The sequence below is a fragment of the Musa acuminata genome, chromosome BXJ3-9 (assembly GCF_036884655.1).
Source record: "Musa acuminata AAA Group cultivar baxijiao chromosome BXJ3-9, Cavendish_Baxijiao_AAA, whole genome shotgun sequence".
NCBI classification, from domain to species: Eukaryota; Viridiplantae; Streptophyta; class Magnoliopsida; order Zingiberales; family Musaceae; genus Musa; species Musa acuminata.
The window spans coordinates 24,531,559-24,558,408 of NC_088357.1; the positions used below are offsets into that span (position 1 = coordinate 24,531,559).

A 26,850-nucleotide genomic window follows, 5' to 3' on the forward strand; every position below is an offset into this window, starting at 1 on the left:
ATATTGAAATCTATGCAAAATTCATGATTTGATTTTTTTTTTTTTTTTTTTGTTAATCTAGTTTGATTCACCTCCTTCTCCTTTACCCCTCCACCTTCACCTCCTCTTCTTTCTCTTCTCCTCCTTCCCTTGGAGGATACCTCCTTCTCCACGGTTGCTTCACTTTTACTCTCATCCTCATCTCCTTTGCCTTCTCAAAATTTATCGAAAAAAATCATTACATTCGAGTTACACTTATTTACATAACATATTCAAAGATATTTTTAATTTTTATATAAAATTATTCTAAATTGACTAAAAGATTAAGAATATATCAATTTTATGTAAAATTATTTTAAATTTATCATAAAACTAATCATAAAATCCTATAGTTCCTATCTCCTATTTAGTCACAGTCATACTTGAAGTTGAACTAAGTTAAATTTGATCAGTTAGCCTATTTTTAAATTAATATTTTTTAGATAATTTTAAGATAATTAATTATCAAAACTTGAGAATTCTATTAGAATATGATTTCAACAAAATTAATATAGATTTTTATTTTTAGATAACTTTAGGATAATTTTATATAAAAATTAATAATTTTTAAAAATATATTTTGTGAATGAGTGTAATTAAAACATAATTTGATTGTAACTCAAGTATAATAATTTTTTTAAAAAAAATTAAGAGGAGAAAAAAGTGGAGGAGGAACGGAGTAGTGATAAATAAGTAAAAGACAAAAGAGAAAGAGAGAAGAGGAGAAAGAGGATGATACAAGAGGATAATAGAATGCAAAATAAGAGATGAAAAAACGAAGGGGGAGGTGGAGGGCAAAGGGGGAGATTGAGTGAAAGGAAGGGTACAGTGAGGATGATTGAGCAAATTAATTTATTGGTCTCAACAAGTTTATTGATTAAATTAATTTAAAAAATTTTAAAAATAAAAAAGAAATTTGATATTAAAAAAAAAAAAAAAGCGTCATTGGTAAAAAAAATGAATAGTGGGAGCGTCGTCCAAAGGTACTATTTGGTAAATTGCCAATGATTCTGCAGTCGACTTAAGAGACGACTAAGATTACGATGACGCTATGGAAGCCGTTTCGGAATCTGAACCTGCAATGTTTTCCGTCGCCCAGTCACCGAGCGCCGGGTTAGGTCGTCGTAAATTAAATCGTTGCGTGATGCGGCGACTTAAAAAACCTTCTCGGCCTAGGTTTTGAAGTGGGTCGTCTCTAGTGTGGCGTGAGTTCGTTGCAGGCGCAATCCTCCTGCTGCGACGGCCTTTATTTTCGCCCTCCGTGGATCCTTCTCAATTGGGGTTCCGGTCCCATTTCTTGTTGTTGCGATCGCCTTGTGTTCGTCGTTGGGATGATGCTCGGTAATGGGTACGCGTCGTCGCCTGCGTCGCGGCGGAGGAGGGGGAGGCCGAGGGGTGGCGGAGCCAGCGGCTATGGATTCTGGCAGCCGCAGTCGCTCCATCATCATCAGCAGCAGGAGATAAGTCCGGTTGTTCCCCCGTGCACTGAGTTCGACATGGCCTACTTCCGGGCCTACTCGCACATCGGAGTCCACGAAGAGATGCTTAAGGTCACCCTCATCTCTATCCTCCTCCGTTTATTCAATGTGCTTGTTGTGGTCTTGCTTTAGATATGATCTCGTGCTTATGGAACCATTATTTCGTAGGAATTAAAAGAACATTTTCTTTCAATATTGCCTTTCTTTTCCTCCACATCGTCCGGTGTTCCATCAGCCAATAGTAATTTGCGTCTCGTTTCTGATATTCACCCATATTTATGATTTTTTTCCTTTAACTTCTATGATTTCTGTTTTTTATGTGGATGAGAAAGTATGCTGGTTGATCTGTTCACCACACACGAGTGAATTACGAGCTGGAAGTAGACTATTAAGGATCTTCTTTGCGAATTTTATGGTGGAATGCTTATTGTGTTAGTACTTGATGTTCATATGGTGTATCTTTGTGACCTCTGTATATGTTTCATTAGAAGTGATTACTGTGAGCCATTTCTCAATATTATCCATCTTCCTGGAGTTGAAAATTGATTATATATTCAGGCCATACTTTTATGTCAAAATATGCATTTTCAGTACTCATTCCTGTTCCTTCTGCCATTGGCCTTCTTGAGCTAGTTCCATTTTTTTTTCCTTTCTTTTTTTTAAATAGACAACATCTAAGATCCTATTCCATGAAATGTGGGTTAAAGAGTAGAAAAGAAAGTAGTTTTTTCTTCTAATTTTCTGAAATGCTTTTAGGTAGCCTTCTGTTGAGTCAAACGACCTTTGGTAATTTTGCAAATGTAGGACAAGTAATTCCTATACGAACAAGTGCATCAGAGGCAAATAAAATATAATTTTCCTATGATTCAGTAATTGTAGAATAGAAAACAAAAGATTTTAGATAGTATAAATAAAAAAAATAATTATCAGATTAACTTTGGCCCATAGATTTAACTGTCAGGGATGTCTTGTACCACTAACACATAATATGAGAAAAAAAAATTCATTGTTACCATTCATTCATTGATCTATTTATGTCCCAATTATGATCCCCTTTTCTTTTATCTAAACTCTATGTACAAGAAAAAAAGAAAAGAAAGCAAAAGTAAGAAAATGCTGCAATTATGTCAGGACAAATAATCATTTATTCCTTTATTCTCTGAGGAAGGTAAATTTTTAGATATGTTTTGGCAATTTTAATATTATATTTGATCGATATATTATAATTTTATACATTCTTTAAGTAAGAAGAAACTTTCTTGCGAGGTATGAAATCTTCAACCAAATCCAATACTTACCTCCTTTTTCATTAGAATGTTCAACTAGAATGTTAGATGTCTACCGTCTTTTATTTGCCTTGCCTTTTTCTTTGCCTCTGGCGATTTTGTAATTTAGTGTAGGATCATGGAAGTTGTTGCTATTTGGCAACATATGACATTGGTAAAACACCCCTTAAACTAATAAACTTTATTCCAATGATAAATAAGTTAAAATGGTCCGATGTAATCTACTGTGCCTATATTTATGTGATAGCAAAACATGAAATATTGCAGTAGTCATCATTCTTTGAAGTCATCATTAATGACACGATAAAGTATAAGTTTCCCTTTTGCTTCAGTCAAGAATCCCATTTGTACAAATTGCAGTCTTTAAAGACAAAATTTAATGGTAGACAAGTTGCAATCTTGTGATAGATCTTAAAAGTAATTCTGCAGAATTTGTAGCTATACCATTATTGACTTTACTATTTTGTATTAGAGTTTTAAGTATTTTATACTGCATGGTGTTCTCAGAGTCTGTTGTACCTGTACTTGTCTTCTTCTATCCTGTTTGTAGCATGCTGATAGCAATGCTGGCAAGGGTTGCAAACGTTTCTTCTGATTTTGGCAGTCTGAACTGCTAGATATGAGCAGTTAAAGATCACGTTGTAATGTTTCAACTGAAATTATTAAGAAAATTAAAAATGTAGAATATAATTGACAATTGAAATCTTTGTGATGTAGTGCAATCTTTATTTTCTTTAAAAATTTGAAAAACAAAAGAAGGAAAAGGGAAATGTGAAAAAAAAAGGGAAAAGGAGAGAACTTCCGGACTTGTTATGGTTCAAAGAGAGAACACCCAGAGTGAGGGCCTTGCACCTTTGCGTGTCTTGTATGTGCACAGGAAATTATACTATTCAGAAAAGATAAGTGGCCTAGTACCACTCACCTATATTATGTGAGAACTAAACTTTTATTCAGTTTATAATTTGTTATAGATCCCAACTACAAGAATAAAAAGGAACACTTACAAAAATGAGGAAGAATAACATAACATCCTATATATCAAAGCATATCATTCATTATAATTTTTTTTGAAGAAAATAAAATTTCAGATTTGAGTTGAAGAATAATTTTTCTTTTGATGATATATCTCTTTAATATGTTATAATTAATTCATCAAAGAAGGAACTCTCTTTTGAAGATGAAATCTTCCTTCTTGATGCTGGACCATATTAATTACTTCCTATTTGAATAAAATTTTTATTAGCTAAGAATGTCTGTTGCAATTTTTGTAAGTTGCCACATTGCAGCATATGCTATCATCCTATATTTGTTTCAAATATTGTCCAAGATAAAAAAGAAACCAAACAAAACTAATAAGATAATGATTGGTTTGATTGAAGATCTCAAAGAAAAAGGAAGATTTTATCTCCAGATATCATAAGAAAAATTATTTTCTTGAAAGAAGGAAAGTTGTAACACATTGTTTGTCTTGATTTATGAGATGTTATTATATTCATTCCCATTTTTGTAGTTTTTCTGTTTATTCTTGCACTTGGGATCTATAAATAGGACAAATTATGGATTAAATTTTTGTTTTTCACATATCATGTGTGAGTGGGCAAAGTCACATATCTTTTTGATGGTACGGTTCCATCGTCCACATGCAAGACGCATGTGACCTTCATCACATGGAATTTTTCTTCACAAGCCATAGTTAGTATGATAGTTATCCCATTCTTTTCTCAATTATTTTCTCATTATTTGTTTTCTTTCATCTCTCGTTCCCTTACTATATTTTCAAATAAAGAAGATAAGAGCTTGTCCTACATTAGATTAATCCGATGTAGTATAAGTTATAACTTTTTATTTGGGAATACAAGAAGAGAACGAGAGAGAAGATAAGAACATAAGATATTATAGGAAAAAGAGATAGCTACCAGACTCGTCTTGATTTGAGGAGAAAACACCAAGGATGAAGACCTCACACCTCCACATCTTGTACTTGGATGATGGAATCATGTAAGTGAAAATGAATTTTGTTTCACTCACGCATGATGTAAGAAACATTAAATTTTTATTAATTTCATCATTTGTGATCTCATCACAAACAACCCTTTTGCCTTTTTATAGATCCTAGGTACAAGAATAGAAAAGAATAATATAATAAAATCCCATAATATAGGCATATAATTCATTTTAACTTCTCTGTAGAAAATAAAATTTCGGATTTGTTATGAAGAATAATTTCTCTTTTGATGCTATCTCTCTTGGATATATTTCCATTTCTGCATAAATGGTACATATCCGTACTAAGATTTAGGAGGAAGTGGAAGAAGAAGAGAAAGGAAGAATAGGAGGCATTGTAGGAAAAGGAGGAAGAGGAAGAAGCAGAAGAGGAAGGAGGAAGAGGAAGAGCAAGAGGAGGGAAGAGGAAGAGGAGGAAGCATATCTGTTGGCATCGTACAACGAGCAGCAGGTGGCAACATGTGGTGAACACACAAAAGGAGTTCGCATTTGGACAAAGAGGGTTTGCTAAAGAGTTTTAATTATTTATATATATATATATATATATATATATATATATATATATATATATATATATATATATATATATATATATATATATATATATATATATATATATATATATATATATATTCTTAAGGGTTTGGAGTTGACTGCCTGAAATGGGGGCGATTAGCATATCAATTCATGCCTGGATTGGCAGTCCATGATTTGGTTGTTAAGGACGAGATTCAAATACCAGCGGAATCAGTATGCACTGGCCAGTATTTTCTGATGAAGGACCAATTTTGGGCCATATAACACAGTACCGGTGGGTATTCATTTTTGATTTTTTTTCAATGATACTACCAAATGGTATTACTGGTATTTTACTGGCTTGAAAGGTCTGTAAGTTAAGTGCCCAAGTGATAACCTGCCTCAATTAGGTTTTCTTTAAAGGATAGGAAATGCTTACTATCTGAAGTTTCGGTACTACAATAAGAACTCATGCTTGTTTCTGATGTCTCATCCATCAGTTTTAGTTTTTAAATCTGTTAGCCTTTGTGTTGCTTTTGGTTGAATGTACCTATGGCTATGAGTATTAAGTTTTCTGTTGTTGTGCATAATTGTTGGTGGCATCCCCATCCACCTGACCCATTGAACTTAGAGACTTTTGAGGATTTTTTTTTGTGGTTCTGTCTCACAGATTAAAAAAAAAAAAGATCGGGGCAAATGCATATGTACTTTTTAAAATTTTTGGGGTTCACTATGTGCCTTCCTGAACAGGGAACAAAATCTTGGGTAATCTGCATTTTAGTTTTCTCAATGATGCAAATACTTTCCCTTTGGTCTAACATTAGTAGTATTCCTGTCAACCTGTAAGTTATCTAATTTCTATTATGTGATGAAATGGTTCTCCGTGCAATTTGTATGCTAGTTTTTTTCTGAAGATAACTAATAGATGAGCATGCCACATGAAATGTGGGAGTATGGCATAAATACGTCTTTCTCATGTCACTTATATGTGTGGAGGTAGCCTAACCTCTGACATTCATCATGCTTTGTTTATGACTCAAGTGCTAATTTTTAAATCATAATTCAGGATCGTGTGCGTACTGAAACATACAGAGCTGCTATCATGAGGTATCAACATTTAATTTCTGACAAGGTAATATTTTTTGCAGTTAGTATAAAAAAAGTTGCAGTTATCAAGAAAATTGAATGTGGATTTTCAGTTTGATTCTTCCGTAACAATCATCATCTATAGGTTGTTCTGGATGTTGGCTGTGGTACCGGAATTCTGGCTATCTTTTGTGCTTTTGCTGGTGCCAGACGGGTAAATGCATCTCACTTTATTCCCAACTTTTTTCTATATAATGTATATGATATTTATCTTTTTCTTGTATTAAGTTGTAAAGTGTAACTAGTAGTCATTCTGCTTCGTCAAGTAAAAATAAGTCATTCATCATGTATCTTGACTATGCCAAGGTTAATGTATTGTGAGCTGATGTTGATAAGTTAAAGGTATTTTGCTGACTTTTTGTCTGGACCATTTGTTGGCAAACAACACAATTTACAGTGCAGGCTGGAACCATTTAGTTGGATGCCTCAAGAGATTTAGTTCCAGAAGAAAGAATCTTATGTTTGGTGTGTCACTGAGATTTATCTTGCTTATATTCAGTAAATGTGCCTGCGACATGTTAGAATATAAACAGTTTTGGCCTAAATACAGCAGTTTTTATGAAGAAATTATCTTCTGGATTTATTATAATTACATGCAAGAGAAACTTCAAAGTTTCTGCACTTTTGGAAGGTCGAGGGAATTAAGGGCCCATTCGTATCACCAAAAGTGTACCACCAATGTGGTTGTTGGTTAAATGACCTGTGATCCTCTGTTTTTGGTTCATCAATAGTGGACTGGAATTTCAGAAGCCGAATTCCATCCAAGGACTGTCATGTGATGTCGACCGGTGGTATAGGTCCCTCAGCGGACCGGTATGTAGTGGTCAGTACTAGTTTTCGGAAAAAGACCAAAGAATGGCCAAAAAAAAAATCAGTTTAGGATTTTCCCCTAATTTATTGGTATATAAATTATATTTAGATAAGAATAAATTGTGTCTAAGCCACAAATGAATTGAAATTCTATATTGTAAGGAGGAAAAATTGAATTTATCTTTACAGATCCGTCGAGGAATAACTTTGTCTCGCAAGCCTCCATTGAAGGAAGTTGCTTCCCTTGATCTTGAATTAACTGATGAGAAATTTTAATCACAAGAGTGTGAGAAAGAGAGGATGAATGAGAGTCAGTGAAAGAGGGGGAGGTAGGGGATTTAAAGTCCAAAAGAGGCCCCAATGTTCAATTTGACCATTGGGATCAAACTAAAACTGATTTGGCTCAGTATCGGTTAAATTCTGATCGGTGTAACAAGCAGTTTTCAATCAAGCTATCAGGTTTCAGTGTTTCAGTTCTTTCATGAAGTCAGCAAGTTTCTTGAATTACTAATTAGCTAAAGCTACTTTATTAATTCAATCTCTTATACCCGACTTTCTCATAGCAAAGGGATAACATTCATGAATATACTAGAAATAAATGGGTCTCAAGGTTTCCCTTGTTTTTTTAATAAGCTTGGTCATGACTAATGAATGAGTTATATAAAGACACATGTCAAGAAATTTGAGATCTTAAACTTTTTATTTTTGTCGAACTAAGTTGCAACAAACTTACTTTTCTTAGAAAATGTATCTGTTAGAAACTTACTTTTAATAAGCTTGGTCATGTGTTTGGTGCATTCACTTAAAACTAGGCAATGTTTGCAATCAGTTTCATGATTATAATCTTATGCTAAATTGCAATATGTGGCAAACTAAATGAAATCAATATTGTTATATACATCCAGAAACATAAAGAAAGAAAGGAAGGAAAAAAAGAAACCCTTGTATTACTGTATATGATGACATTATTATCTTAATATATCGCTAGAGATTTATTTTTAAATGCAGAATGACTCAAAACTTTGGATTTTTACTGTAAATTTTGTCAATCAAAGTTATTTTTCAATAGGAAGAGGAAAAATATTCAGATCTGGAACAGTTAACAAATTGGAAACTATTAATTTGAATGTTGATTGCTTTAGCTTTGAACCGCTACATTGACATTTCTTCAGTTAAGCGCAATATGAAATTTCATATTGCATGCATGTGCTTACTTTTCCCTTAAAATTTTAATTTGCTCGAGTTATTCATTGCTATGTTAGATATATTTTATTAATTCATCTTATGCACTGTAGGTGTATGCAGTAGATGCAAGTGAAATTGCAGTGCAGGTAATTTCTAGTTTTCTATAATCAATTTCATTTAAGATAAATTGCTGTGAGAGAGGGTGACTCCTGTATTTTTCCTTCTGTTTAACTATTTATCTTTCTCTTTGGGAAAAAAAGATAAATTGTTTCATAATGTTTGAAGCAAATCAGCTGTTGTCTTTCTTTATTCCCTTTACTGTGGTTATTATCAATGCATGATTCATATAGTTGTCTTGGAAATATTCTAAAAGGTGTTACAATCATGCATGTATTTTCCCAATCCATTTAGGGGCATGTTTGATTAGTTAAAGGTTGATAACAAAAAGTTGCACTTTTGGAAGTCTATAATTATAAATAATTGGGTTTATCTGAAATAGTCTTGATGCATAAAGAGCTGGGATGTTTGAGTGGATAGAGGATGAGGGTGATGGTCAATTTAAGTCTTCATGAAATGTTTAGGCCCACACAACAATAAGCTTTGTGGAGTGATATTATTAGTTAAATGCTGATAACAAAAAGCTGGGATGTTTGACCAGATACAGGATGGGGGTGATGGTCATTTTGAGTCTTTCATGAAATGATTTGGCCCATACTGTTAACCAAGGTCTTCAATTTCGGGTGGTATGTATCGGTCCGTCAGCAAACCAGTACATGGATCGCTCGTTACTGGGTGGTGTATATATATATAATAATAATAATAATAATAATAATAATAATAATAATAATAATAAAATATGTCGGCGAGGTGACACAACGTCTCCTTTTTCGGCGATGTCGCCGAGGTGACGCGACGTCACCTTTTATAAAAATATTTATATATAATTTTTTTTTATATATAAATATATATATTTATAGATAAATATTTATATATAAATATTTATATTAAAAATATATATATAAGATTTTGGCGACGTAGCCTCAACAGCAACGTCACCTCGTTTTTCTGCGACTTCGCGTAGCGACTTCGCCGAATTTTTATTTTATTATATATATATATACATACATATACATACATATACATACATATATATATATATATATATACATATATATATATACATACATATATATATACATACATATATATATACACACACACACATATATATATGTATATATATATATGTGTGTGTGTGTGTGTATATATATATATATATATATATGTATATGTATACATACACATATGTATACATACACATATGTATATGTATATGTGTACATACACATATACATATGTATATGTGTACATACACATATACATATGTATATGTGTACATACACATATACATATATATATATATGTGTACATACATACAAAGATGTAGATACTAAAAAGGGAATTCTATGATGATATTGACAAACTGGTTAGAAATTCACAAGATTGATTGTTGCTGTGTTCCTTTTCAGATGTAACAAATACTCCTCGTGTAGCTTATACTTATTAGCATTACTGTTGATGAAATTGGAAATTTGATTATGAAAAGCTGATTCTGAGTAATGGAACAGATGTATCATAAATTCATAATAATATAATCTTCTAGTTTGTGAGGAACTTGTTGACCAAGCAGATCTACTTTTTGAATTGGTTGTGGTCCTTGAAAAAAGAATTGCATGTTTTGACAATCAGCACAATGGTTAGCCTGAGTTAATGGTTAGTAGACAGAAGTTACCTCACGTAGATCAGTCCATCTAATTGATTGGATATAATAAGAAAGAGACTAACAACCTTGATTGAAACCTTAAAGGAAGTCATTTTGTTACAAAATTTCTTTTGATGGATCAGCAAGTTCCCTTTCAAAGACTCATTTCCTTTTTCCTTTTTCTTTTGGACCATGTTTGTCCCAACTTGTCCTCACTTGTTATTAACATGCTTATGATTACACTAGAGAAAGCCGCCTAGAGTTGGCATAATTTTAAATTAAGCAGACCATCGTAGAGAGCATAAACTTAATAATTGTGCTCATTAGCTTGCTTCCTATTGGCTAATTTTATTTTTGGCCTTCTGGTCATATAGCTGTTGTTGGTAATTTTCTGACTGCTTGTTGCCAAGAAAGTATTTTTTTTTATATTGCCCTTAACAATTCTTCATGAAAGGGAAAAATGTTCATGTAGCTGATCGGACACTGCTCGTACCTGACACCTTGCCTTGCTACACCCATGTTGAGATGACACCACAGGTTCTGGTATGGGGTATAGGTTCAACTCCGCTAGAATTTATCGGACTTGGCTGGACCTAGCCAATTCCAGTTGATCTAAAACTGGGGAACAAGTATAGAATAATAAGGGGAACAGCAATAGGTAGGATAGAAGTAGAGAAGAGGGGCAGGGTAAGAAAAGGAGGAGAGTTAGATTGTCTGTTGCTCTTTGGTTGTTGCTTAGAGTGGGTTTATTGTGTGTCTGTGAGAGAGAGAGGGTAACGGAATTAGGACAATCATCACATCAGACACTAACATCCATGTCATAATTGGCACTCTGTACCCAAGTTGGAGCAATATAGGCTTGTCCCAATTGTTTATTTTTTATGGCTCCTATAGTATTATAATTGGCCTTGCTAGGTAGCTCTATGTAATCAAGTGTACCTTGCAAATTATGCCATGTTAGTTGTATACCTTGCAAATGATGCCATGTCCATTGTACTTTGATTTATAGTCAGATATTGGTATTTTACATGTTACTGTGGATTTTTTAATGCTTGTCATAGTGACTGTTAACAATATTCTCGTGCTTATTATCTAAGCAGGCTAGTGAGGTAGTTAAAGAAAACAATCTATCTGACAAGGTTACCGTCCTTCTCGGACGAGTTGAGGTACACTTCAATAGTTATATACTCTGGCTGTTTTTTCTTTAGTTCATGTAATCCCATTGATTCTTATATGTTTGTATCATTTTCTAGTGGCCTATGGTCCACAGCTCAAGGCTTGATAATATAGTTTGTTTGTACAAGTGCTGATGACAGTTACAGAATTTGTACAATATTATAGAAAAGTTTGAATAGTTGGCTCTGGAGTGCATTACAGCCTTGTTTTGTTTTGAATATTTTGATTGTACCAAGTCATCGAGAAAGGCAAATAGTGACAATCGATAGCAAGAGGTATTTTAAGATGAGGCAGGGCATAGTGCAATCCGTAGTTTGTTGTTTTATTTATGACCTAGGTGTCATGGTTTCAGAAGTGGAATCTCTCAGAACACTTGCAGGACAAGACTGCTTTTTTGAACCTCAGATCCTGCAATTCTGGCTCTTGCCTTAGTTATGAATCTAGAAGATGTATAACTTTTATGACGATATAGTTCTTTTGGCACTGACCGTTCATGTGCATGTCAGTTGAGCGCATTAGGGTTGGGGTTATGGACTTGGCGTGTCATTTTGCCACTCCTGGTACCTTGTTAGGGTTACAATGCACAATGTGATGGTTTTTCTGGTCATAATAAATTAAAATGGCTTCTAGAATGCTGAATTTTTAAACTATCAATACCGAGTGATCTTGGACTGGGTAGCTAGGTCAAGCCTTCATCTACAAGTTGTATCTCTTTGATCTTCATAAGTTAAGCCACTGTCGATTTGTCTGCAATTAACACATCTGTGCTTCCATTCTTATGCATCTGTTCTGCTACAACTAACTAAGAAATGCACTCTTAAGCTTAATCAAAATGTCCATTATTTTGTATGATAATTCCCATGCCTTTTTTACTTCCATTTCTGCATTTACTTTTTAGGGTTTCTAGAACTCTTTTGCTGAGCACCTACGGATGCCCATTATTTTTGTTCATGAAATTTCTATTATATTAAGCGAGATTCCTGACAAAAATCTATTTTTCATATTTATGGAAGTGCAAATCATGAACGATTACTTTTCTGTGTTTGTTTGAATGTCTTTTAAACCAGTTGGTTTTTTTGCTTCTTTGATCACCTACACATGCTCTATTCAGTGCCTTATCTTTTAAGTTTAACAACACATTAACATGCTATAATTCTACAGCATCAATCTTAAATTATGGTCTGGAACTAGAAGTAGCATTGTACAATTTGACATGGAAAGTATGAAAAGTTTTAATGGCTTGATATTTGCCTTCGATGAGAATACTAGACTCGGAACATTTTTCAGTTAGATATATATGTTCATCAAGGGCCTTCAAAATATTTCTTTTGGACAAAAACACAGTAGCACTGTTATTTTACGCCTTACAGTAGATTAATGTCCCTAGACATCTTGTTTGACAGTATCTTGTTATGTAGGCGTATAAGTCTGTAATTTTGATATGTAGGCTTGTCAGTGTCTTGATTTTGATGGAGCCAACATGTGCAGACACTTTCATAAAACACGCCAAATATTCGATGTCTCCATGAAACTCCATGGGTTTGTTTTAATTTTAAATGCATAATACCTAACTTATTTTCAATGGTGATCACTTCACAGACTTTTCTTCTCTATATTTATACATAACTGATGGAAATTTGAAGTATTTGTCTTTTGTAGATGTCATATTTAGGCCAGCTTCCAGACACTTCATGTTGCAGTTAATAGACTTTCAGTGTCCTATTTTAGTTTTGTCCTGGAAAGTATATCGTTAAGTCAAGTTCTGCAGCCTTTCAGTAACTTTGTCCTTTTGTTTTGAGGATTAATTTTGTTGTTGCGTGATTGTTTCTGGGCATATATTGTGTCTTTTCCTAAAATGAATTACCTCTCTATCCTTTAAATTCTATTCCTTATCTTCTCTAGAAAAGATTCTTTGTTGTATGTTGTGATAACACCTCCCTGTATCTATTAGTTTGGGAGGTATATCGGTATACCTTCATGTACTATGTGTCGGTATGCTCAGTACGACTCGGTATAGCTCGGTATGTACTATACGGACAGTTGGTTGGTACATCAGTATGGACCGGTAAGGCAAACCATAGCCTATACATTTATGGTTTTCATCATTACCTTGATATAAATGATACATAAGACATGCAGCTTTGATATATTTCAAATTGCTTGTGGCCATCTTAATTAGGCTTTTGGCAAGAACATTCTCTACTTTGTGTAAGCTTTTTGTTGTTGTTATTCTTCCTTGCTAGTATATGTTTTCCTTTTTATCGTCACTTTTTCACTTTTATCTCCTATTTGTCATTCTTAACATTTTTTTCTTGTTTTGCTATATTTACGTATCGTTTTGTGGCATGTCATTTTGATTCAGGATGTAAGCATTGATGAGAAGGTTGATGTGATTGTATCTGAATGGATGGGCTACATTCTCCTATATGAGGTGCTTATAGTTTATTTTGTTATTTATTAGATTTTATCTGCAGGTGAGTGCACATGAAACATCTGATAATTTGTGGAGTTTGTGGTATTTACATTTAGTACTGCATTATCCAAGTATGGTTTCTTTTTGGTTTAATTTTACTGACTATTTTTTTTTTAATTTGACTTTCAGAGTATGTTGCCTAGTATCATTTTTGCCAGGGATAAATGGCTTAAGCCAGGAGGGCTTATACTTCCTTCACATGCTTCGGTAACACTTTGTTCTACTTTCATTATTTTGGCCAGTTTTGAGTCCTTTTTTTTTTTTAACTACAACTTCCCTTTTTTGCCTTGACTCGAAATTTTCATACATCGGGCTTCTGTTATATATTGGTCAAGTTTAGACGTTATTTTCACCGGGCTTCTGTTAACATCTGGAGTGGCAACCTCATTAATGGTGCTTGCCTAGGTCATGATGAGACATCATGTGCCTAGATTTCTTAAATTCACTTTGGCACCTAAGCACCTTGACTCCATTCTTTTTTTATTTTAGATTATTAATATATGACAATTGGCCTTAACAGGAATGATTTGTCATGATAGCTCTCCTTAATATAAAAAATATTGTACCATTCTCAACTTTTTTGTAAGCAACATGGATAATTTCCAGCCATTAAGCTTTGTTGAGGATGCTCTTACTAGTCAAACCAGTGGTTGTCAAATTACTTGCTATTATATTTAATGCTCTTACTAGTCAAATCAGTGATTTATTTTCTTAATTATCTCAAGTGGTAACCTCATTCCATTTAATCAAGGTCTGCAATACTGTACTGTACCGGTGTTTCGAGGCTGGCTCGGTACGGTATGGTATCGTATACCGAGCGGTACGCCAGGGCATACCGAGCGATACACCTAATTTAGGGTGTAAAACCCTCTGAAAATACCTGAAAAAAAAAAGTTAGGATAGGGTTTTTAAGTTAGAAATAAATATAGTAATAGTATAAGTTTAACAAAATCAATGTAAATTAGGTAAGAATAGTATCACATATCTTTTTCGGGCTTTGAGGAAGTCTTGTTCAAGGTTCGTATTTCAGTCCGTTATGGATTGTCCTGTAAATATTGAAATATCTACAGAAAAGTCATTTGAATTGTTAGACTATTTTGTTACAATATAAACTGTAAAATTCAAATGAATTAAATAATCACATATGTAGATATACCTGATTGTTGATTCTACCACCAAAACGAACGACGGGCCTCCACGGGCGGTGGATCGGGGTCCTCGATCCTATACATTTGCATATCAATATGATATGTTTGTTGGACCCAATCATGAAATTGATCCCATGACATGGTGTATTGATACACTATATGCCATTGATGTATCAATGTGGTGTTGATCGTAGGCTGATCGTCATGAATCATATTTGTCCGAGGCAGCTCTTGAGGTATATATTGGTGAATGTCAGAGCTTATACTTTCGCTACTGATCTGCTGCTCTGTATCATACTGTTGCTCAGAGAAGGATGACCAACTATCACCATACTGTTGTTGCTCGTATGATTCTTCATAATACGATGTCTATGAATACGATGAGCTTTTTTCTGTGTCTATATCATGTAGGCTCTATCGTATCTGCTTAAATTCATTCACTGCCATCTCCTTCCCCTTCCCCTTCCGTGCATAAATTTGACCAGTACCTTGTCGAGTTCTATGATCTGAATCTAGGATGACATGTGTAAAATATTGCTCCTCAGTCCATGCACCACCCTCAAGTTGTGTAGATGAGACCAACGACTGCCCGGCATCACCGCCATCATCCGTTGAGGCATTGTTGTCCGTGTTGCTATCATGTCTCTTAATTACTCTCTAATTAAAGAAAGAGAATACATACCTCTTGATTAGAAAGTTTTTCCTCTTAATCTTCCCAAATTAGCCTTGATTGAATACACAAATCATTGTTTTATAGAGTTTAAGAGAGAAAAAAGAGTTTGAGATAGTTTAAGAGAGCATGAGAATCTAATGGAGTGAAATAAGGAAGAAGAAGAGTTTAAATACTATGAGAATGGGCTCCAACGGTCAATTTGACCGTTGGAGCACTGTAGCATTGTTATAGTGTGTTAATGGTCGATTTCGACCATTACCAAGTTGTGCCGGGCGGTAATGGTCGAAATTTCGACTGTTACCGCTCGATATTACCCCGTATCATCTGATACGGGGCGCTTTTAAACGTTCCGCCCGGTTGCGGGCGGTCCGCATACCAGTATGCCGTCGGACCGGTACGTACCGCCCGTATCTGGTGGTATCATTCGGTATTGCCTACCTTGCATTTAATCAAATATACTCTTAATTGTTATTTTCCCATACCTTATGAATAATGAACCAAAGTATATGAAAGCTTTTAATAGATTGCTGCTTCTGTCTACATTATTCAAAGTTGCTATCTATGACATTATTGATGTTGTTTAACTTGTAAGCTTAACACACTACTCTTGAAGTAAGTATAATTTATATTTAGAATGTTGTCCAAACAAGAGGTGAGTGATGGTACAATGGTAAAACTACTCTTTTGTTACCCGGGTTGAAGTCACAAGAACAACCTCGCTTCTTGTATGGGGGGTAGGGCTGAGTGAATTGATCCTCCAGGACCGAATTGTCGAGAGCCCCATGCACTTGGATACCCTTTTAAATGTTCTTCGAACATAACTTGTATACATCACAGGTTTTGTGTCTAACAATTGGATGCTTTATGTATCTGGTTGCCACAAATGCTAGTTTCTTGTCATTTCTGTTCAACTGGGATTTTCTCACTTATGGTGTGTGAAATCCAATGTAAGTTCCAATATAATTGAACACCTTTTATGGAAGTCATTGTTGTTGAGATTTGATAATAAAAAATTGTATGCTAATATCATTTTATCTTGCAGCTTTATATGGCACCTGTTACTCATGCTGATAGGTACCGTGAAAGCATTGATTTCTGGCGTGATGTTTATGGGATCAATAGTAAGTCAACTGTGCATCATTCATTGGTGAACTTTCAAGCAAAATCACAGAGCATTGACTTGAATCGGAATGAATTAATTTGCACAAACTGTAAAAAATGATATCTGTGTCAGGAACAGTATGGAATAGAAGGAAAGAATAATTTGGACTTTTTAGTTGAGTGTACCACAACTCAATATCATTCTTGTCTGCAGTGTCTGCTATGCTGCCACTTGCCAAACAGTGTGCTTTTGAAGAGCCATGTATTGAGACCATTTCAGGAGAAAATGTTTTGACATGGCCAATATTGGTAAGTGTAAGATGTTATCTGATGGTCCTTATCTTCTACTTATCCTGAAATATTATTCTGTTGTTTTGATATTTATGCAAAACAACAAATTGATGTAAAAGTTAGCTTAACCTTTAAGTACCAAGATTGAACTTGCATGTGTTATGTAAGCATGATATATTTTCAAAGAGACTAGCGGTTCTAGTCTATCATTGTAACTCAAAATTGTGAAGATTCATGGAAGATTTAAATCTTTCTATGATTGTTGACTAACAGCAAATCTCTGAGGTTGGTATCTATATCCAAGCTAAAGACTGCTTATGCAAGAAAGATAAGTTTTATGAAGGGCCACGAATGCTAGTTGGTTGTAGGTTCATTTTAAGGCTAGTTCCAATATCAGCTACTACAATGCTATAGAGCCTGTAGACAACCACCTTACATGGACCTGAAGAATATTATTTTTCAAATTAATGGAAACAAATTTTGGAACCCCATATAGGTAGATGTGAATACATGAGAGTGGACAATATACTATTTTAGGGTACAGTTTCCCAGTTTGTTCTGTAGAAGTTTTCACTCAGGCACTAGTTATCCATCCAGTCTTGAATATTGACATTCGCAAGACAACTTAATTACTTGGGTCAATCATGTAATTTACTTGTATTACTTGAAAGAAAGGAAAAATGCAAGAAATACATTGAACTACTACGCTTTTTCTATTCTGAATGTCATAACTAGCAAAGTTTCATTTTATGATAAGCTGTTGATCATCTTAGATCCAGTAAATAGTTCAAAGCTACCAAAAATTTTAATTGTTAGAAACTATTTTTGAATTAATTGAAGTGTAAATATGCTTGATTCATTTCTTCTTGAGATAATTCATTTGAATTGATACAGGAGTTAAAACTTTATCTACACGCTTGGCTCTAATTATGTGTGCTGCCTTCATGCAAATATTCATTTATATGGATATGATAAACAGGTCAAGGAAGTGGATTGTTACACTGTCACAATTCAGGAGCTTGAATCTGTCACTGCAAAATTTAGTTTTTCATCAATGTTACGAGGTAATTATTGCACTAAATTTTTTTATGCTTTTATTAGGTCCTTTTTTGTATTTTTGGAAGTTTTAATGATCAGCTGCAACAAAACTCTCCAATGTATATTAGTGAATCTACTGGAATGTTCCTCTTATTGCTTGCTCTATGGTAATGGGATGATGGTGATTTATGTTCATGCAATATCATGTTTTTAGTAAGGGAACCTGAATGTTAGGTTTTGAATGTATGAGAAGCTCTTCTGATCAACTTTCATTCTAATCAATGTATGTTGCTGATTTATGCGCCTGAAATATGCATGTTCTACAATTGATCTCTGGGTATTTTTAGTAGAATTGTTGAGTCTAAACTACATGTTGGGCAAGAAAGGCCGCACAGTCTTTAAATCTGGACAAAGATTTTCAAAATCACTAGATTTCTTTTAACTACTAAAAGAAATGCTGAAACTGTTGTAACAAATAAATAATTATCAAAATGAAACATAGTACGATTCTGGGGATGAATATATCTAGCAAGCTGTTCTACCTTACAATTTACTATTAACTAATGAATTTAATTATGCATATTATTAAATAGCAGGTTGTACTCTACCAGTAGTCGAAGTCCTTCCATAAGTGAAAGAACAAGATGACAAATCTTGAATTCATGCAACGGTTTTTCTTCCATCTAGAAGAATGTCATATAGCAACAAAATATGGACTTTGATTTTGGGCATCCCAATAGAAGCATACTTGACTGGTGGAGCTGGCCCTGTTGGTTCCATGTTTTGTAGCTCTTTGAATATAATTGCATAGTACCAGTTTTACAAGTGGATTTGTCTCTTTCATTGGTAGTATGATTTGACAGCTTTAGATCTTGGTTTGGAAAGTGTAGAAATTTCATAGTCTCAGTTCTATAACTTGGTTTGGCAAGTGTAGAAATTGCATAGTCTCAGTTCTAGAACTTGGTTTGGCAGATTTGGCAAGGGAACTACCAAATTCGACTTTCTTAAGCTAGCTTATGTTGACCTTCCTCTATGTGTGGTATAATTGGCTGGCTATGTGATCATTTGATTTGGTTTAGATTTCCTTCTTCGTTGCTTTTTTTACAAAAAAAGAAACTATGTTCTACAAAAGGACCTGTATAGGTCATTGTGTAATAACAGAGATAAAATTGAGGGGTCCATCCATTCTTCTTTAATTTAGCCCAATTTGCTGCTTGGTTACATTCCCTATAACAGTTTTAAAAATTATAAGAAATTAGTCATTGAAGAATCTTCTTGATGTATATGATGGTGAGTCGGAGACGCCATGGAGGTTTAGCTTCCTTGGTGCATATATCACAAAGTGTTGAAGAATTTGTTTCAATCTGAATGTGCTTCAGTCCTAGATCTGAAGCAAGGTCTTTTTTAATGGTCAAGGCTTCAAATTGTATATTTGTTTCGTTGAAGACAATATTTTTCCAACTCTTAAGCAAGCTACCAAATGATCCTGCAACACAAATCTGAGTCCTCCATCCTGCATGGAAGAGGAACCATCAGAATTAAGCTGAGTCCAGTCCTTTGGAGGTCTTTTCCATTGCAACTATAGAGAGTTGGTATTTGGGTGCCTTCCTACCAGGTATGGTAGATCTAGTATAGTAGCGAATTTGGGTAAGGGCTTGAGTTAAGCAAAATGAACCCACCAGGCAGAGGGTTCCTTACTATTGAAAAGTGAATCATTCCTTTCTTTTCATAAGGAATCATGGATCTTAGTAAAGCCTTCTTTTAACCAATCTCCTTGGGACCAAGTGGGTTTATATATAAAGTTGAGGCTGAGGTTTTGTTCTCAATAGACCCAAATACGTTAAGGAAAAATAGTACTGAAAGAATAGGTGATGAATGGATTCAGGTTCTTGCTGACAAAGAGGGCAAGTAAAACTGGGATGTATATTGATATTTCTAAGTTTATCAGATGTGGATATGCGGGACAACAGGTATTCTCCAAAGATAATGCCAGCCATACCAGTTTTGATTAAGTGAATCTGTGTAAGCAAATAGTAAGCAAACCTTACCTAATGTATGACTGTGCCAAACCCATACATCATCACTAGGCGAATGATCAATCTCTGTACAGGCGATAGTTTGGACTAGCGAGGGACCACAATAATCCAATAGTAATGGGATATTACAGCTATTAGATTGGATGAAATAACGCACACGGGTATCAGAAGGAAGATTTGTTACATTAATATAAGTAGGTTTTAAACTTAAAGACACGTCAAATAACTGGAGATCATTTAGTGAATTAGAAAGTCTACCATCACCGATCTGTTAAAAAAATTATTTTTTAATTCATGCATAGCCGTATAGAGAAGTTTGCTACTCCAACTGGATTTTTTTAAGGTTAATGTTGTCCAAGGATGAAGAGAGGTATATTTGGAAGCGTAGTAAAATGTCATCAGAAATCATTGACTTAGATGGCAATTTCAACCAAACAAAAAAGAGCAAGTTTCTTTTGAGTTGTAGCTTGGTTTAGGAGTTGCGGAAGGGTCTGGGCGACAAGGATTAAGAGGTAAGGGAATAAGGGATGCCCTTGCTGCACCCCACAATGGCTTTCGAAAGGGGAAGAAAATTGTCCATTAATTAGACATTGAAAGGAAGAAAAAGAAATGCAAAAAAAAATCCATTGTATAAATTGAGAGGAAATTTCATTAAGGTAAGTGATGTAGAACAATGTAGAGAAATAGAGAGAGAGTAAGAGAGGAATGAGATTAGAGATAAAGAGGAGAGAGAGGATTGAGATTAGAGATTTGAGAAGAGAGAAAGAGAGGAGTTAGATTAGAAACATTGGTAGATAGAGGAGGCTCAAAAATACCATGATATGGAGTTAAATTCTCTACATTGAAAACAAAACTAATATTTGAGTCAGAAGACAAATCGAATATATATGCTTTAAAATTTAATTTTTGGATAATGGGGAAAGGACCGATTCTAGAATGCAACTTTTTGAACGAGTTTGTGGAGAATCTCTCACAGTGAATATAAACCAAGATATAATTGCCAATGTGAAATTCTTGACTCCTACAGTGTGCATTAGTAACAAGTTTATAATTTTCATTATTTAAGACAATTTTTTGTCGAACCTCAACATCCAAATTATGGATATGTTGAATGGAGGAGTGGAATGATCTTGAGGCACGATAGTCAAGTGGAAGGGGTGTAAGGTCAATGACATGTTAGATTTCTCATGAGGGTGGCAATTCACTAGGTAATTCCAAAGGTATGATATTAATTCATCTAACAAGGATTTATCCTTAGGAGTTAGGTCAAGAGTAGCATAAGGGCTAAGAATCTCTTGTAATGATGACCACATAAAATTTATTATCTAGGCTCTTTACTTCGAAAGACTCAGTATCTAGTAAGTGGAGTCCCTTGGTGATTGGGGCTTGTGGAAGGGACTTAGGAGTTCCTGATTTATCCTTTTTTGATGGTTTTGTTGGTCATAGTATCATGTTTTTACCTTAATACCGAAAGACATTGGTGTTTTCTCTCCCATGATTGGTAATATTAAGGTCATACAACCAATGCCGACTTTGAAGGATGTGGGCAACATCCATTAGTAGAACATCATAGTAAATTATCTTGGTAATCGCTCATCTTAATTGGTATCAAGTATCTTTCAGTCACGGGTAAAGTTGTTTTGTTAACCTAGGCTACTTGAATGGTGTTGGATGTGACTCTACTTTAAGGTTGTCCCTTAATAACATATTTTGATATTACATTCATAGTGCTACCCTTATCTATAACCAACTTGCAAGTTTTCTCTTCGCTTTGAATAAAAGTATGAAAGATACTTGTTCTCTTCCATTCATTAGAATCATTAGTAGTAGAGAGAATGATGCAGACAATATTAGCATGGCTATCTTTAATTTCTAGTTCATTTTTATCACCTGAGTATGTTTCGTGTTCAACTACTTGGTCTACTTCCTCGATTTGATCATCTTGTTCTTGTTTAAAGGTAACGGTGCATTGAGGACAATGAATGGCAATGTGACCTCTATTATGATAGTAGTGACATTGAATTGAAGACGAACTAGTTTGAGAATTAGTGACCGAATGAGTTGGATGATTTATAGTGGGGCCACGAGTGTTGCTAGTAGTGGGGATCTTTGGCTTGACAGAGTCTCTACTTGGGGTAGATTGGGATATTGTTCTATTATCAATGACTGAGAAGAAACTCGACGAGTTGGATAGAGTTTAAGGTACTTTTCAATCTTAATGGTTTGTCGGGAAGCTTCCTCTATGGTGTCAGGATAACTAAGGGAGATTCCTCGTTGTATGTCAAACTTTAACCCATTAACAAACCTCTTTACAGTGATGATTTGGTCTTCCTTAATTTCATACTTAAGTACAAGTTCCTCAAATCGGGCTAAATACTCAACCACTCGAAGTCAACTGTTTATAGTTTAACAATTTTTCAATCAGTTGGATCTAGGATTTGGGTCAACAAACACTTTTGGGTCAAACCAACCATCACAGGCTAGCACCCCCCACTTTGATGCTTCTAGCCATTTTATCTAAATTGTTAGCAAACCGAATTTCATTGATCCATTACTCAGGTATGTGAATTTTTAATAGGTTCTAAGAATTCATCGTTAAGGTTAAAATTTTGGTCATTAGGAATTGTTGGAGCATGATTGTGAACATGTGTCCAATATGTGGACCTAGGATTTGTTCAAAGTGGAGTTTGGGAAGTAGGTAAAATTCCTTGATTGGAAGCTATAGATTGTGGAGAATGGTTATGTTACATAATCAATTCATCAATCTCCTTATTCATAGGTCATTTTTTAAGGCATTGGAGAACTCTTGGGACTTGGGTCGTTTAGTTGGATAATTGGTTTAATATTGTGTCATGATTTGTTAGTTTGGTCCTAAGGGTTTCTATCTCACTCTTGATGGTTTTGGGAATAATCTGGATTGGGTTGGTTTTCACCTCACCTAGTAATGCTATCGATAGATTGCCTTTTGGTAATGAGGTTAATTGTTGTAATGCACAAGGTAGAAATGCAATGATTCAAGTGGTTCTCACTTTTTTTTGGGATAACTTTCAAGAGTTTAAATTTTAATGGTACTATAGTTGTAGTTAAAGGAGAGAGAGAGAAGGTGATACATATAAAAAAAAGAAGAAAATAGGGGGAAGAAGAAGCGATGAAAACCATGATCTAACAAAATATACGATTTTTTTCCGACAAAAATATTAGTGAAGTTTTTAAAAATTACCAAACATCGAGAGAGAATTGATCCATCAATTCCAAAGAGACAAGTCGCTCCAAAGTCCAACTCCACATGCAAGGGATTGATGTTGGAGGTGCAAGCATCAATGAATGGCGTAACCGTTGATTGAAGCTCTTGAAACTAGTTAGGGCCCAATGGGATACAGGGTGGGTTTCTTGATTGCTCTGACACCAAACTGATGTAAAACAAGGTAGAGAAATAGAGAGAGAGAGAGAGAGAGAGAGAGAGAGAGTAAAAGAGGAGTGAGATTAGAGATTAAAGAGGAGAGCAAGAGAGGAATGAGATTAGAGTTTAGAGAGGAGAGAGAGAGGAGTCAAATTAGAGATTAGAGAGGAGAGAGAGAGGAGTCAAATTAGAGATTAGAGAGGAGAGAGAGATTAGAAGAGAGAAGATGCAGTTCTTTTTCATTCAAATTTGAAGTGTTTGATCCGTTGACAAGCCCCACTATTGATAGGGGTTTAGGAGCCTCAATACAATCATTGTAGTTAATGATACCCAAGAGTAACCTCCTAGGAAACTTGTATGTCTTTTAGAAACCCAAAATGTAACTTCTAGTAGGCCTAAACAACTTTAAGATGATTTATTACAGCTGAGAAAAAAAAAGCATATAGTACAAAAGTGCACTTAATACAAAAGTAGAGTCCCAATGTTAGCACCTAAAAAGAGCAAAAGATTCTTCAATTTTCCGTACGACTCTTAGAGTTTCTGTTCCAACTAATTAATGACCTTTTTGCTGATTTTTTTGCCTAGAATAAATTTTTCTGAAATCCGTTATAAAGGTAGATGGTTCTTCATCAGTAAGGACATGCATTATAGCATCCCACGGGAGCATCAAAGACTTTTTCTAAATCAATTTTCACTTAGACCAGTGGGTTCTTTAGTAAGGACATGCATTATAGCATCCCATGGGAGCATCAAAGATTTTCCCTAAATCAATTCACTAAGACCAGTGGGTTCTTTCCTTTAGGGGAGTGCATCGATTGGGCAGCTTTTTGAGCAATTAGAATATTATCATGGATGCTTCGGCCAGGTATACAAGTTGATTGCTCACCACTAACAAGGTGATTAAGGAATAATGACTTTAGATAGTATTCTATAATTTACATTTGAGAGAGCAATAGGCCTAAATTGATTTGTTGTGGTTGGATTTTTAACGTTTGGTATATCAGTGAGGAATGTCTTAGTCCAGCTAAGGAGGGATAGATGTATGAGAAATGTCTTTGTTGCTTTTTGGTGCTTAAATTTTACATCACTCGTTTGGCAGATCCTTCTGTACCATTAATTTGTATTATTAGCTAGTAATTATTGACTTTCAGGCTCACATTTAACTGACAGCCGCTTGTAGAACTTTATCAAAATTTCCATGAAGTCTTTGTGATATTGAATTATGCCTCTATAATCAACCCCCTATTGATGGAAAAAGGTGTGGTTTATGATAATGAATATGATTATGCTTTGTGCGATGCCAATTTCCAAATTAAGAACAAATCATCATATTTCAAGTATGGAGCTGATCAAAATTGAGAACTTTTGTGGGAAAGAATTTGAATTTTAACTCTAGTAGGTTGAATTTTTAGATGCCTTCTGAAAGGTAAGTCAAAAATCATTCAGAGATCTAGTTGTCAGTACTGTGTCATCCACAGTTTTGACCAATGATCATATATCTGAGCTTTAATACATTCTCTCAAACTATAGCGCAAAGTATTTAAGAACCATATATCATTTGAATGCCAATACAGTTGCTAGCACATTCTCTCAAGTTATAATTCTTGGTATTTAAGAATTATAGTTCATTTTCATGCCAGTACAGATGCTCTTTATAGCAGCTATTTTTTATGGAATTATGAACTTGCAACTTCTAGTTTCCTACTATTGGGTGACCCAGTAGATCTGCAATCTTCAGTCTTCATTGAAAATTGTTTATTTTATCTTCCAATTCTGCATATCTTATATTTGTATCTGCAATGATCATTTGCAACTGAGTTGTTTCTTTGCTCTCCAAAAGCTCCACTACATGGCTTTGCATTTTGGTTTGATGTTGTCTTCAATGGACCTGCAAATTATTCTTCCAATCACCATCTACAACCTCCGCTGGGCAGTCTGGTTGACCAACAAACACATGGTTCTAGTCAGAATAAGAAGAGAATAAAATCTGATGAAGGAATTGTACTTTCCACTGCACCAGAAGATGCTCCGACTCACTGGCAGCAGGTACTTCATATAATTTTCTATTTAATCTAATTTAAGGGCATATTCTATATTTTAATTTAATATTTTTTTTACATACAGGTTTGAACCATCTGATTCTGTTTTTTTGATAGTCATGATTGAATTTTTTCTTTCAGACTCTGTTGTATTTATACGATCCAATTGAGTTGCAGCAAGATCAGAAAATTGAAGGTTCTGTAACATTGTCCCAGAGCAAAGAGAATGCACGGTTCTTAAATATTCATCTGGAATACTCGTAAGTTTTAAGATGAAATTCTGTCTAGAGCATTTGATACTTGATATCTTAGCAAGCTAAAATGCTTTTTTTTCTTTTTTATTTTTTTCTCGTTATGCTTCCACAGTTCTGGCGGACGATCATTCGTGAAAGAGTCTGTTATGCGGTGATACAGTTTTAATTTTTCATTAGAAGGTTCCTACTTTTTCTAACTGTCAGCCCTTGTGAAATTTTTATCTTCATGGGGCTAAAGACTACTATAATCAGAACAAGGGTAAAGAGTGTGTTGCTGCATACGAGATTCCATCACTAGATCAACACTTGCGTGAGGCATCGGCTTCTTTGTGGTGATGTAGAAATGACAACCGTAACAGTGTTTGTAGTTTGATGATTTCAATTGTAAGAAGTGGATTCCTTAACTGCATGCAAATTCAGCTTGTCAAATTCTTTCTTTGGGAGTTTTACCAGGGCCAACATGATTCAATTGAACACCTTTATCATGACAAAGGTAATTGTTCTTCACTCTAGGATACGTTCTCTTCAATATTTGGCTTCTTGTTACTAATACCATTTGTTTTACTTGGGTTTATTGCCAGACATTCATGTTGAAAATCTTGTTCGAGTGGTGGTAAAGTTTATGTCAAGTTCTCGGAAGTTAATTGTTAAATCGACGAGAAAACTTTTTTTCAGTATGCAAAAAAATTCAGATACTTTATGAACTAATACAAGAAGCTAAAGACTTGGACCGCTTTCTAGAGATCAAAGCTGGTTTCCTCTCAGCCAGTCTTTAACTGTTCAAATACAAAGTGCAGACCAAGGTCCGTCCATTCTCAACATGCTCTAAAGCAAGCATGTAGAGAAGGTTGTATGTGAGCAGCATGAGGCTTTATATTTCTTGCAAGCTTATCAGCCTCATGGATACCACCAATAGGATTCAAGAATAGGAACTAAAAAATAAGGATGAAACTATAAACAGCTCGTATTAATTATTTGAGTTGCAAAGTTTAGAATAAGATTGGTGTGCGTTAAAG

The 26,850-nt window shown here is 34.6% G+C and overlaps 1 protein-coding gene across 1 annotated transcript; it reads left to right on the plus strand.

Annotated features, from left to right (window-relative positions):
- Window positions 1–1,170: 1,170 nt before the first annotated feature.
- LOC135650227 (probable protein arginine N-methyltransferase 6.2) lies at window positions 1,171–26,310 on the plus strand. Its single transcript, XM_065169476.1, has 13 exons — window positions 1,171–1,568; window positions 6,369–6,434; window positions 6,534–6,602; window positions 8,554–8,589; window positions 11,306–11,371; window positions 13,744–13,812; window positions 13,984–14,061; window positions 16,718–16,796; window positions 16,991–17,085; window positions 18,047–18,131; window positions 25,382–25,587; window positions 25,722–25,840; window positions 25,947–26,310. The coding sequence occupies exons 1-13, from the start codon at window positions 1,350–1,352 to the stop codon at window positions 25,987–25,989; spliced, it is 1,230 nt and encodes a 409-aa protein (XP_065025548.1). The 5' UTR covers window positions 1,171–1,349; the 3' UTR covers window positions 25,990–26,310.
- The last annotated feature ends 540 nt before the right edge of the window (window positions 26,311–26,850 follow it).